Source organism: Lepeophtheirus salmonis, chromosome 1 (genome assembly GCF_016086655.4).
Source record: "Lepeophtheirus salmonis chromosome 1, UVic_Lsal_1.4, whole genome shotgun sequence".
NCBI lineage: Eukaryota > Metazoa > Arthropoda > Copepoda > Siphonostomatoida > Caligidae > Lepeophtheirus > Lepeophtheirus salmonis.
The window spans coordinates 48,468,812-48,484,170 of record NC_052131.2 but is presented as its reverse complement, the minus strand read 5'-3'; the positions used below and the strand labels follow the sequence as shown (position 1 = coordinate 48,484,170).

Genomic DNA, 15,359 nt, shown 5'->3' with positions numbered 1-15,359 from the left:
ATTATTCAGAATACTTAAATCAGTAGTAGTACAGGGTAAGATAAATTCCTCTAGGGGTATTTACTCATTTTGTAGTAAACACATACCTTGCAAATTTTACACAAAAGACATGCTTCTGATAAATATCCAAGTTTTTAACTTGAAGTAAAAAAATGTTTGGTAAAAATTAAGAAACAGAAACAATAAAAAAACAGGTCCTTTCAATAGATTCTGCATAGGCGTACATTTTTTTTTTTAAATGCATTCCAATAAAAACATACCATGAAAATTAAAAACATTTTATATTAAGATATTTTATACTCTCGAACCATGAAGCACTCTCAACGTATCCCGTCCTTACTTCTTCTTGTAGTTATTTGTGTTCATGACGTAAGAGCCACGTGCTCCTCAGTGAACAAGTCAGTAGGATCCATTGAAAACATAGATGTAGGAACAGGAAGAGTCTTATTCCCTTGGTATTTTCCATGGCTTCCTCAATTCCGAGGAGTGGACTTAGGTGAAAGATTTAACTCAATCAGGGCCCCTGAAGATACCGGCTACTTCATGACACGTGATGCAATTGCAGTAAGTAATTATTTTTAGAAAGGATATGTGAATCTATTCCTATATGTTTTATTTGTGGAGTGTTTAATCAAATATATAAAAAGCATTTGAATAATTAATAATTAGGGGTTGTTAAGAGAGAAGTGGGAATGTACTCTTATGTTTTTTGTTTATCATTAATTATTAAATTGTCTAATTTGAATAAAAGCTTTAATTCGAACTAAATAATTGGTTTTTTTAATGGAAAATAAGTATTTTTAAAAGTAAAACGTCTATAAAATTTAGTTAGTAGCATACGTTCTATCTTGTTACTTGGGTTGTTTGAATCAAAATAAGAACATATTTATAACGTCAAAAGATGCAAAAGATAGTTTATTTTTGGGGGAGTTAGGTTGTTAGCCCATACTAGAGATGTTGAATTATCCGAAAAAGAATAAAAAAATTCAATATCGAAACTGAACGATAATTGAATAATTTGTCTTTGTCAAATAATTTTACAAGGTGGTTAACTTCCCAACAAGTCTGATGAGATTTAAGACATTTTGCTTTCCTCGTCCTCCAAAATCCAACCATTAATACATCTCTCTGTACAAAATCACAATAGGCGAATAATACTTTCCCTTTCACCCATCTTTTTATACGAAAATTAAAATATATAACTGTGGATCGAATAGAATAAATCTAAGAAGACCAGTATTCAACTATTCGTTACACATTTGTAGCAAATTTAACAAATATTGGTTCGATACTTCTTGACACTCTTTTTGGAGAGGAAAAGTAATGAGATCATCAGAACTGGGCTTTCTTTTCAATATTGTGGCTCTTATCTTTGGTTCACCCTCCAGCGAAGGAAAACATCCAGATGATCGGTACACCATCATATAAAGTTTTCATTTATTTTTTTAACACTTACGGAATTCTAACATTTGAAATGTATATTTTTTTCTATTTTATCTCAGCTACTCAAATATAAAAAAAAAATAAATAAGACAACGATAACAGGTGCCGACCAGAGCTTAAAGTGGATTTGATGACTTGATTGTAGGGTGAACCAAGAAATTTACATTCAAATGAAGATCACACAAAAAGTTCTTATCATAAATGTATTGTAACTCGTTTGACTATTAGTAAATTTATGTATTTCTGTTGTGTAAAACTTTAGTCTGTCTACTTTGAAGTATCTCCAAGTAATTCAGTCAAACGTGTTTCAACTTTTCCCGGTATACCCAACTCTATATTAATTGATAATGTTGAGTTTATGTTATAGAATTGATAGATAATTATTTTTTATTCACCATAATAGTATTCTAATAAGTTTTAGTATATTTTGAGACAGTGAGGTTTTACATATTACCTTTTAAATTTCAAATTAGAGAAATGGTTTGGGCTTGTATGATTTTAAATTCAAAGGCATTTACAAACTAGGAACTCCAAGATCCCTAATATATTTTCTGTTTGAATTTTTCTGATTTATTTCTAGGCGAGCTCAAACTAATTTCAGATGAATTGGAGTACGGTAACTTGTGTTTTAACATGGGAAAACTTGTTTAATTTAAAAAACCTGTACAATATCTGATGTATTGTTTGTAATTTGGATTGTACTCAAATTCAAATGTGTACTCACATTCCCCCCCCCCTCCACATCTACAAATATGGATGTGAGATTGCATAGTTTGAAAAAAAGTGTTTATCTAATTGGTGTTACAAAACATCAAATTATGGGTTCGAAACTTCCTTTTAATGAAGAAGTGTATGTGTCTGTGAGTCTAAACTCTAATTTGACTGTTCGTGAGTGTATTATCTTCTGGGAAAAGCAAGAATACCAACCAAATCTTTTTTCAATATAGTGAAAAAACTCGTTGAGTTGTATCAATCGTGGAAATAAATACGAGAAAATTCTAGGAAATTAAAGAACATCTTTGATGGGTGTCGGGTCGAGTTTATTAATAATTTGATAATTAATTTTACATAGGACATATAGATACATACCAATTAATAAAATTGAACAAGATAAGTTGTTCTTGCAACACCAGAGAAAACCAGGTCGACCAGATCACTTGGTTGGAGTAAATAAAAACTGTCGGAGAAATCAAAAAAAGATTCATAAAATATACTTCATCCTCTAATGCATCAACTGGGAACAAATATTTTTTCAATGATTTGAATCTTGATTTTAGTGAATATGAAAATATTGGGCTATTGAGTACAAGAAATAGTTATTCTGTCAACAATTTATATCCGGAGAACAAATTTGTTCCATCTGTGCCCTTAAATACCACGCTTCAGAACCTTCCAGCGTTGTATGAATCAAAATGAAGATGATTGGATAGATCTAAAGGACTCACATATACAATCTGCTCAGGACGGCCAAGTGCAATAGAGAAGAGCTAATCAAAAGCAAGAAGAACAAGCAAACAGGATGATGCAACTCTTCTCAAGGAAGTTTAAGGAGACTGAGATAAAACAGTGCGTCAAAGTCAAAGTTCCGACTTTGGTTTATATTTAGAATATATTAAGTAAACATATTTAGGTAATATTAGGTATTTTCAAAAAATGATTTTTTGAAATTATTGCATTTGATGTTGAAAAGTAATATTTTGTTGATTGTAGTCCTTAGTATACTTTTTTTTACATTTTATTTATTAAGTTATACCATCGATATTGGATTACAATAAATAACGATTATACAAAAAAAAAAAATCCCGATATATTAAATATAGTTATATTATTCATCAATTTTGAAAGATAAATTGAACATTATCACTTTATATAGAGTAGGGTAGATCGGAGAAAGATGAAACACGTTTTACTGAATGACTTGGAGATATTTCATATTAGACAGACCAAAGTCTTACAAAACAGACATGCATTTATTTAATAAAAGTCAAACGAGTTAAAATACATTTATGATAAGTACTTTTTGTGTAATCTTCATTTGAATGTAAATTTCTTGGTCCACCCTACCATCAAGTCATCAAGTTGACTTTAAGCTCTCGTTGGCACCTGTTAACATTGTCTTATGATTTTTTTGATTTTTTTTTGCATATTTGAGTAGTAAAAATCAAATAGAAAACAAATGGGTGAAAAATTACTTTTGATCTATTGGGACACCTTAATCTACTGTTTTAAAATAGAAAAAATTTGAAATGCCTACATAACAGATGTTGAGTAGGTTATAGGAATCAGTCCCAATTCTCCAAATACCTTCTGAGTAGATGCGATGATCAGTGTTAAAATGAAGAAATAATATATTTCGCTCTTGGAGGCTTCGTTTTAAACATATATCTCCGGACGGATTGACGGGTGATGCCATTCAAAACGTCAACACAATCTAACTAACTAAGACTAATGGTCTACTTGTCCACCTACTCTGCATATTCAAATAATTCCAGGATTCCTACAGGACTCGAAAAGTGGATCGAGAAAGACAGTAAAGTAAAATCGATATTTTGGAGCTCGACCTTACATGAAGGAAGGTTAGGGGTCAAAGTTAAGGATATACCCCCCTCCCCAAAAAAGACTTATGTAGAGCATGAAGGGAGATCGGCCCCGAAAATACACCAAACGGCAATCACTGATTTTATCCGTGAAATCAAAAAAAATCAGAGTTTCTCTGAAAAAGTAGGAAATACCCCATTAGGCTTATGGAACAAAGCCAAGATTTAGAAAATTTTCAAGTTCGACCAATGGAAATGAAGAAAGAAAACAGTGTTCAAATCCAATGTATCTACAATAAAGTGGTCAGTGCTGGAATCTCTTATAGTAATCCCTGGATAACGAAGTTGTAACCTTTGCTTTGTTATAATGTTGTTTCCAGTATTAGTTTCAATTTCCTTTTAAATATGTTTCCTTTTTTTTTTTTTTTTTTTTGCTATTTTTTTTTTCATTTCTTAATGTGTGTCAGAGCGGGTATTCTACTAGTTACACGTTTTTACCTTTATTGTATCACGGAACCTTTACTCTAAAAAGAAACAAATAAAAGTCCTAAAATCATCTGGTATACCCATATAAGTTAATCCCTCCAACTGATATTTAGTTCTTAATTACACCCAGTCCCAGACGACTATCATTGACATATTATTTCTCTACAATCTTTAAAATGAATTGCATATATATATTTCAAAATAATAAAATCCTTCCCAGTATTTTATTCCATACTCTATTATAACATTGCTAAGTAATATTTTATTAAAAATGCAGCTATACACTTGTATTTCTATATGATTGCCAAATTTCTTCAAATAAATTATAAGATGGTTAATATATCAACAAGAAATTGTATTCCAATCCTTTTGGAAACGGGCCATAAATATAGAATCACTTATTACTTTGTGTATTTATCAGAAAAAATCAATTATGAAATAACCATGAGCGTCAAGTCAGAGGAGGGAATCGACAGCTGACAAAAAAATATATTTTAGTGAGGTAATACGGGTCATAATATTACTCATATGTGTATGTATGTTGAAGGTGGTCTTTAGAGGATGTCAGATCCTGTGGATAAGTTCCCTCCCCCTTCCAATTCGCTATCTTTTTCTCCAAAGCCGGGAGAAGATGCTGATAATGACGTTGTCATTGACGTCATTGTAGATGAAACTTCAAAATAAAAATAAAAATGCAGGTGTTAATGAAGAAGAAAATTTCAATCGAGAATTTTTAATGCAACTATGATATTGCAAAAAATAGCAATACAAAATTTGTGCTTCCCAGCCTACGAGCTGTAGGAAATAAGCCCTGAAATGGATCCAGGAAAAGCTTTTAATTGGGCTAGAGAGGCCCTGCGACATTGCAATAAAATTTAAGGACATTCAATTGCCTTTTGAATATGTTCAGGCAACAACAGGTCAAAAATTCAAGGTGGATATCAGTGGTCTCCAAAATGCTCTGAAGAAAGGATGTAGCAAGATTTTTCGTATCGAAGCTCTGCACTGTGTTGAGAAAGTCACAATACCAGCCCTAGAAAGTGCGATAGGTCTTTTCGTGTCAAACGTGAGATAAGTCGGTTTGGTACTTTCGGAAACGAATAAAGGAAACTTAATTAAGATTATCCAGATCTGAAGGGCTTCGGTAAAGTTCTGGGGTCCAGTGTCAGTTGAGTTTGAAGGGGAGGGAGAACCCCGAAATTGCCTACCCTTCTTCCAGTAAAGGATCAGGTTACAAGGCTTTGCTTCAATCAGTCGAAAAACAATGCCCAAACTGTTTCAGATTTAATCATACTCTCTGTAACTGTTCTAGTGAGAGGGTTAAACTCAGTGATTACCACACTTTTCTTTTTGAAAAATGGACAGAAATTAAAATCCTACGCTCAAACAGCCAACACGGTTGCCCCTCTTCTGCTTCTGTCAGAATCTAAAACGAGGATAGAAATGTTCAATCAAAAGTCACTAGTAGAACCAATCAGTGGTAAATCTTTAAAGAGATCCAGGTCACCTAACTCGAATTCCGAAATATTACCTAACGAATATAATGATTAAAAAACCTCGAAATTATCCATGCAGAATGCTGAAAGAGTCCCTCGAGAAAAAACTCATCTTCCAGACCTTTCTTCTAAAAAAAATATTTTGGAACCTTCGACCCATGCCCCATGTTTTCTTATATTTATAAGCGCTATTAGTTAGACATCATGTCTCTGACAGCGGTGGTAATTGCACAAGGCTGGATGATACAGTGGCGTTCTTCACTACCCCAAAGAACAATAGGAAACCTGCAGAATTTTTCCGATTCCTTGATGATAATGATTTGTCATTGATCAAGAAGTATGGCCCAGAGGAAAAACATTTACTAATTAGTGACCATGAATACTTCGATGTGCCTCCATTCGTCCCCAGCCTGTCTCAATTTAAAGAATGTGTTATTGCTTATATTGGTGGATATATTATCAAATCAGTCTCCAAGCATTTAGTATATCATGAGTGCTTGGAATCTCTTTACAGCTATGTAACAGGACAGCCATAATTATTCTTTCATAGCAAGAAAATCTAATGGTGGACTTTTTTTTTCATCAAAAGACTTAATAGACATATGCAAAGAAATAGAGAAAATACCTTTTGAGACTAAAAATGCAAGGAATTCTAAAAACCTGACAACATTCACTTAAAACGCTATTACTAGCTGCGTATTACAAAAATTTAATGACAAGTCATAGATGTTTAAGGATCTTGAACCGCACACTTTCGAATGTTCATCTTAAAATAACCACGCTCTAAAATTACAAAAATATGTATATATATTTCGTTTACTCTAAAATTTGATTGCACCATGAAGCACACACCGTCTTGGAACAATTTAAAGCAGATCTTATCCGGAAATCCCTTTCAAAGCAAATCCTTTTTAAGAATCATTGATTCAAAAGCTTTAAATGTCCTCCATAAAAGTCATTAGAACAAAATTATTAATATAAATAAAAACGCTTATGATTAAAATGAAGTTTATATAGAATCTTTTTCTAGATAGATATATTAATATACATAGATATAGATACATAAAATGGATGCCAACAGCTGAAGGGGAGTCTCCTTTTTATTATGTAGGTTGAGTATCCAGTTATTATATAGGTCGGTTGGACAAATAGTCATGGAGTACTTTTAGAACGCTCTTGAGTTGTCAGCAGGAGCGAGTGAGTGATGGAATAGGTGAAACATTTGATATCAAGATTATGCCTCTTTCAACTCTTTTTTCCCCCATCTTCTTCCTCTTACTTCTATTAAATAAGAATGTATAAAAATATGTTTGTACATTGGTACTTTAAAAAATATATTTTTACCACTTTAAATTAATAACTAGGAATTGTTTTTTTTATTATAAAAATTATAAAATATTACAATTAGATCTGTTTAATGTAAACGTATGTATATGAAACAAGTATATAAAAAATGTATAATTATATGATTAAAAAAATCGGAAGATGAGGACACAGGTGGGAGCAAAGCAAATAGTGTCAAGTCATCACTAGAAAATACGAAAGAAATAAAGTCAACCAAATCGGATAATGACACAGGGGAGAAAACAAGTTAACGTACCTTCCGTGTCAGAAGAGTTAAAACCATAGGAAAATTCTGTTATAAAATCAGTTTATCATTTGCAAAATAACTTGTCACAATTAAATTAAATTCCGACGAAGAGGATTAAAAAAAAAATCACCAAAAAAGGAAACTGAATATCTTCCGGGACAAATTATGACACTCGCACCAGTTTCCAAGAAAAATAGGAATTGTCCCTCGTCTCCACATTCAGTTTAATAAATGATTAGTATGCCCTCTTTTTTAATTCCAAAATAATGTAAAAAAATCAAATGAAACTCTTTAAATGCCTGAATACCATCGACCTACTAGAGGTAGTGTGTTTAAATGACGCAAAAATGCGCAATATAGGTGAGTGGTCTTTCATTCAATCAAAATATAATAATTACTCTTCAAATGTAATATTAACTGGATCCAACTCCCTGCAAGGGCAGTCACAGTCCTTGTCAGAAACGATTTGTATATGATCTAGAGTGAAAATGGGAACTACATCTCAGCCGATGTATGGTTTCAGAAATCGCATTATAAAATATTAGCGGCATATTTATCTTCTAGAGATAAACTTTTCTTCGAAACTAAACTACCACACTTTGTATGTGACCCCATGAGTGGAAAAAAAAATTATAGCTGGAGACTTTAATACTCCAAAAACCAGTAAAAGACTTGACATCTCCCTTTGGGTTTCGAATTCCAAGGAATTTATTGCGTGGAAGGACAAAAATGACGTATATGACTTGGCAGATATAAATGGAAACTACAAGCCAACGTTTATCAACAAAATGCAAACGGAAAAATCAAGTAGCAGAATTTATAACATTTTAAGTATAAGTTTGTGTAAGTAGAAAAAACAAAAACAAGGGAGGGTTCTTCTCTAAATAAAGTCCTTCTGGGATTCTATTCTCAGTCCAAGCCAGATGTATCTAAAATATAGAATGGTGTCGTTTTTTCCAGTTCTATTTGCAACAAAACAAAAATAATCCCGAACTTATTCAAAAGTTTCAAGATATTGAATAAAACCATAAAAATCCGTCAGGAACCGGGATAGAGGAGGGGATTAGAAGGAGTCCTTCTTCACACGAACTCTTATAAGGGTTTGATGGAACCAGCAAAATACTTCGTGTGGGGTTTAAAGTAGTTATTCGACTCCATCCATTGATCTCCATGGCCCGATATAAGAGTCTCCTAAAATAATTAAGGTAGCTCATAGCGTGTTTGAATTATATAAACAAAAGGCAATCTGATTTTTATGAACTTCTACTATGCTGTGATATCATTTACTTGTTTTTTCTGCTACTGTGTGTCTTTTTTTCTATTTCCTAAGAGGTATTTTTTTATTATTGTTTTTATACAATTACCTGTTTTGCCTCTGTTGTGTTTAGTATTTGTGTGGTTTTTTTGTGTTACTATTTTATCATCAATTCCTGTGGTTTTCAAATGGGGGCACGCGTACTCCTTGGGGTATTTGATGGCACTGCAAGAGGTACTTAACTCAGGGGCGTCCGTAGAAAGTGGGATGAAGGGACTGTTTTTTTAATCTTTTGAGAATAGCAGTGGATTTTTGAAAAAAAAAAAAATCAAAAAAAATTAATATTTAAAAATTTTTCTCATAAAAATTTAATATTTCAATTTTTTTTTCCCAAATTTTTTTAGACTAATTATAATATTTGTTTAATTCCTCTTAAAGTGTATTTGCATTGCATTACTTTGCTTCATTAATATTCTTGCTACTATTTATCTAAAATTATAATTAAAAATACAACAACCACTGATAAAAAAACTTTATTCAAGGCAGTTCAACTGTCAGTCTGAATCTACGCCTCTTGAGTGCTGTTGTTTGACTCCAGGCAGGAGGTAGATAAAATAAAATTAACTAGCATAAAGGTTTGGGAGTTATTAATATATTGGATCTTGTTTAACTTAATCTTTTGATCATAATAATTGGGTAGCTCTGCTCAACAAATTATAGTCTATTTTGATAAGCAAATTAAACTTATTAACCCATTGGAAGTACAGCAATCGCACTAATAGTAGCCTAAATGTATCGTTAAAATAAAAAAATGAGAAATTGAAAGGTTTTAGGCCATATAAATACAATAAAGGTTTTTACCTATAGATAAAAAAATTCTTAAATATCTTAAAGTATCCCGTAAATGTGAATACAAGTCCTATATTTTACTCAAATATGCATAAGAATTATTGGGGTGTATGTTAATTTAAATGAACGAATTAATTGGAATTTTCTACTTTTCTTCATTTTTTTAAAAACTGTTTTTATGTTAACGCACCCCATATATCAGTATTTCCTCCAAAAATAAAACTGTTCTATAATATTAATATACCTGTTACGCTTTCACACCTGGACTATTCTTTATTTAATATTAGAGATATTCACAACTTAACATGATTTCATTCGAATTCAACAAATTAAAAAAACAGAAATTAGGATAGTAGTTGGGGACCATTGCAAATATATTAACAGCTGACAAAACATAGTAAATATTGTTGTGGGAAAGCCATTACAAAGGTTGGACCCAATTATATTCAAAATGGCAAAGTATGTTAATCTATGATAAAAAGATCGGAATAATACTAAGAATTACTCACAAAACCTTTTATTACTGTAGTAAATCTATAATGTTTTAATTTAAAAAGAAGCTGTCTGCGGATGCAACTTGATAATGTTGAGTAGGTCCTTATTTCTTTGGTCTAGTCCAGTCCAGTCTTAAGACCAGTCTGATGGGCCCTTGGAATTTTTTATAAAAATATTAATGGTTGATTAGCCAAATAAGATATATATATATGAAAGATTTATTAAGATTATTGAACATATCATCCAAAAAATATTATTTTTCTATGATATAATACGAACATATTACGTTGTTAATTAGTTATATAATATATACTATTATATAACAGAATAATTTAAAAAAAGAAAATCACCCTTGTTGACGTCACGAGGGATTTATTTTACGTTCTTTATGGACTGACAAATGGTACTGGACTGCCATGATCCTTGGTCCTGAATTAAGATCGACACAACCAGGGCCGTACGTCAGTATTGCACTTTGTCCGCTTCAGCGGACCAAAAAAAAACACAACCTTACTCAACCGTCCACCAATCATATAGGTATGTAAATGTAGATGAATTAAGTCATACTTAATTATTAAAATCTATTAATAATAGTCATATGTAACTTATGACCAACTCATAATAGTACTGAGTCATTATAATAAAATTACATATTTGTAGCACGTCCACCCAAAAGGAAGCTAGATAATTTTTCTCAAAATTGAACATGGAATACATTTTCCAACAAATTATAATTCATTTAAATGAAAAAATGATTCTGATTAATCCTTTGGAGGCACCATAAATTGTACTTAAAGTAGCCAAAATTCACCGGCACATTTATAGAATTAGTAAATTAATAAATTATATCTCTAAGACAATATTGGGGCCAAATTAAGTCAGATAGATAAAACGGGGGTTTTAAACTACAGTTAACACTCTCGGGTATCTCAATTCATCGCAGAAATTTGAACTCAAATCCTGAAATTTACCTTAATATCTCTTTCAAATATTGCCTGTCATTTATAAATATAAATGATTGAACCTTTGAATATAAAACGCGTTTTCCGCTTCCCGTGATACATTTCTGATAATTAATAAATTACTGCAATTATTTCAAGAGTACTTTACAGCCAAAAATAAAAAACAAAGACGCACACAACATTTTTGTATGGATTGAAAGTACTTCACATTGAGTGGGTATTTGAGTTAGATATAACGTTTAACGTTACTAATTGCAAATTTGAAGTACTTTACAGCCAAAAAAAAGAAAAGAAAAGACGCACACTACATTTTTCGTATGGAGTACTCTTGAAATATTTAAGAGCGTGAGAATTTGTTTCATTGAATACAAGATAAATTAAATTATTACTACTTAAAAGGGACATAAATAATAGTTATGTACTTTTTAGAGTGGATTGTTGCAGTAATTTATTAATTATCAGAAATGTATCACGGGAAGCGGAAAACGCATTTTAACAGAGAGTTGGTGATTTGTTCTATCTGTCAGAAGGAAATACAGAAGGACAACTTTAATGATCACAAAGTTAAACTCCATAAGAATGACCCCAGCTGCAAGTATCAAGTGAAAATTGATCATAAGAAGCAGAAAACATTGAACTTTGCTGTTAAGAAAACTTCCTCTGCTACATCCTCATCCTCAGTCACTGCCTCCTCCTGTCCCGATGACCCTGCTCCAGTTGAGGCCTTACTGCCTGAACCAAGATCTGAAAAGTCCGTTTCTGCTGAAGAGAAAGTTACTGCAGACACAGAAAATAATGGCGACTCATCAAATTACCCCAGCGGACGGATTTCTCATGGAATAAGACTTCCTAATCTCGATATCGGACCAATCTTCTCTCCCGAGCAGCTCTCTGTAGTCAACAACAACAATATTCCCTCTGCAGAGGACTCTGAGACTAGCGACAATGTCCAGGGAGGTGAGAAGAGCAAGACTGAGGAGATGGAGTTTGTGGACGGAGGCCCAGAGTACCCTGTCGTCTTCACGAGCCAGCTGGGTGACCCGATACTTACCGGGCGGGAGCCAAAGCGGAAGGACATCCAGACCAGAACCAGAGTGGAGACTGAGCGGGAAACTGTGCCTAAAGTCGAGAGAGATCATCCTCTACAGCCCAAGTTACAAACATACAGTCCTCAGATAGATGACAAATACTCCAGAGACTTTCAATATGATTGGTTCCGTAAGTTCCCGTGGCTAGAATATGACGAGGTTGAAAAGTCAGCCAAGTGTTTCGCCTGTTCCAAATTTTCCATTTCCAACCTTGGGAAATTTGAGTTCAAAACATGGAAAAACAGTTCCTCGTTGAAAGTTCATTCTAACAACAAAAAACACAAACTGTCGATGGAAAAGTGGATCAATTTCCTCACATCAAAGAGAAAGAATACCTCGGTTCTCGGCCATGTTCAGTCTCAACATGCTGAGGAAGTCGTGAAGTGGCGAGCTTATTTGAGGTATCTTTTCCAAACTGTTGGGTTCCTCGCAAAGCAAGGATTGGCTTTTAGGGGCGATTCCGAAACAAGAGAAAAGTTGACGGAATCTAATGAAAACAATCGAGGAAACTTCTTGGAGCTTTTGTCCCTGCGTTCACACGACAATCATATTCTCAAAGATAAACTGGAGGCCGAAGTCAAAAAATTTGGTTCAGCTGGGGCAGGTTTTGCCAAATGGACTTCACCTGACATCCAAAATGAGCTGATAGAGATTATAGCATCCAAAGTGACGGAAAATATAATTGAAGATGTCAAGACTTGTGCCGGCGATGATGACTACTGGTTCTCTGTGATTGTTGATGAGACATCAGATATGTCAAACACGGAGCAGTTCAGTCTGTCACTGGGATATCTGACGAGTGAAGGCATCAAGAAAGAGAGCTTCCTCAAGTTTGTAAAAGTTACCCAGACTGACGGCAAATATTTGTTTGAGAAGCTTCACGAGGCTGTCAAGGATCTCGGCCTTAACCCCGCCCGCACTGTCTCCCTGGCCGCGGACGGTGCCTCCAACATATCCGGCATCAAGAAGGGTCTTGCCGCCAGGTGGAAGGAAGCAGCCCCACTGTGTGTCTACATCCACTGCTACGCCCATGTCCTCAATCTTGTAGTCAAGGATCTTCTCTCAGATATAACCCTGTTGAGAAATACAATGGGGACAGTACAAATTTTATACAACTTCATTGAAGGGTCACCAAAGAGGTCAGCAATCTACAAGTCGGTGAAGATAACAAGTAAAGATGAGGAGCATGCCAAGGTGATGACCCTGAAGAACCAGTCTGCTACCCGCTGGAGTCTCCGCTACGATGCTGTACACGCTGTATCTCTAGGGATGGTCAGAATCATGAAGACCCTCATAATAATGAGAAAAGATAAAGATACATTGTCGAGTTCAACAGCAACTTCTCTGCTCAACAGCATCTTTAGTCACGAATTTGTTTTCGGCATTGAACTGTTGAAGACACTCCTCAGACACACATCTAGCTTGTCAGATGAACTTCAAGGCAGAAAGGTTGACCTAACAAAGGCCCGGAAACACGTCAACCTAGTGATTAGGACTCTTGAAGATCTTAAGAATGAGAAAATCTTTGAATCAATCTGGAAACTTGCTGAGTTGAAGTCGTCTGAGATGAAATCAGTATTTGACCAGGAGGACTCAATTGATTTGGAATTCAAGGAGGCGAAGATTCCAAGGAGAATAAAGTGGAAAGGAACAACTGAATCCTACTTCCGTGAAACACATTTCGATGTTGCAATCAATAAGATTGTATTAGAGCTTGAGAGCAGATTTGCCACCGACGATACAAACATCACAATGGATCTCATTGCAATCGTCAATGACAGTGAAGTGGAGACCTGTGTCATTGAGCGTGTCGCCAAGCACTACAGACTTGAACTCGAGCAGCTCCAGTCAGACCATGCAATCTTCCAGCAATTCAAGGTTAATATTATAATGTTTCATTTTGCATTATATGTTTAAAATTTATGTTTCTCTAGGCAGATATTGACACAGAAGACATGGTTTCGTCACAAATTGCTGCGGAGTTAATAAGCTCGGGAGTGTTCCGCCTGATGCCGGAGCTATACAAGGTGATCGTTATCCTGGCCTCAATGCCCATCAGCAGCTGTGAGGTGGAGCGGTCATTCTCCTGTCTCAGAAGGCTCAAGAACCACATGAGGACCACCATGGACCAGGAGAGGCTCTCCTCCCTCACCCTCTTGAACATGGACAGGGTGATGGTGGACAAGGTGCTCCATGAAGACATGGACAGTTTGATTGACACCTTTGCGTCAAGGAAAGAGAGGAAAAACTTCTTCTTCTAATCATGATAAAGAACACATGCATTTTTTTTCTTCATTTTTTTCAAACACATCACCACGTATACATGCGAGTTAAGAACATCAAGACTTGTGAACATAATTTATTTTCTGTCGATGTAACCGTTTCATGGTATATTATAATCTCGTTCATTATCTTCATCTGTTATTATTTTAAAAATATTTAAGGAGGTTTAAATTGTTTGACTTAATTGTATAGTTCAAAAATTTTCTCTCATTCTTGCACCGTGCATTTTATACTCCATTATACTCCTTCCTTTATGAATAGGTCGGCATTGACTTTCCGTCTAGAGTTTTTCCTTTTCATTTTATTTTTCCCAATGTTTGCCTGAAGAAAATAATGCTGTAGCATTTGCCCTGTTTAAATATCCCACGTTCACCACTGAAAATCAACCGTTCACCCTTGTAAAGCAGACCGAAAAATCTTCCTGACATACGGCACTGGACACAACACTACTGAATTGGGTAACATTTGACACTGGCAAATGTACCTTTATATTTTCTGTAAGTTCAATGCGTCCCGTACAGATTCATTAGATTTATGAAATTGTATTTGTTATAAATACAGTCAAATCTGTATAAGAATAATTCAGAAAATATCAACTTTATCTCGCTCGTTAAAATAATTTTTTAATGTATAAATTTATTTACTTTTAACACCATGAATCAGAAGCGTCCGCTGGAGGGGCTGTAGCCTCCTCCCAAACTAAAGATTTTTTAATTTTTTTTCAAAAAATTTAATATTTAAAAAGTATTTTTTTTTGTAAATAACTATGGATTTTATAAAAAAAATTCAAGAAAATTAAATATAAGAAATTTTTTGCCCAAAAATTGAATTTTTTAATTGTTTTTCCAAAAAAAATTATTTTTTATAAATAGCT

General features: G+C 33.8%; 1 protein-coding gene across 2 annotated transcripts; it reads left to right on the top strand.

The window, feature by feature from the left end:
• Nucleotides 1–11,513: 11,513 nt before the first annotated feature.
• LOC139907601 (zinc finger MYM-type protein 1-like) lies at nucleotides 11,514–14,619 on the top strand. Of its 2 annotated transcripts, none has more exons than XM_071894057.1 (2): nucleotides 11,514–14,080; nucleotides 14,137–14,619. In XM_071894057.1, the coding sequence occupies exons 1-2, from the start codon at nucleotides 11,579–11,581 to the stop codon at nucleotides 14,461–14,463; spliced, it is 2,829 nt and encodes a 942-aa protein (XP_071750158.1). In that variant the 5' UTR covers nucleotides 11,514–11,578; the 3' UTR covers nucleotides 14,464–14,619. The 2 variants fall into 2 exon arrangements, with proteins under 2 accessions (XP_071750158.1, XP_071750159.1); XM_071894058.1 differs by having other exon boundaries at nucleotides 14,141–14,325.
• Nucleotides 14,620–15,359: the final 740 nt, after the last annotated feature.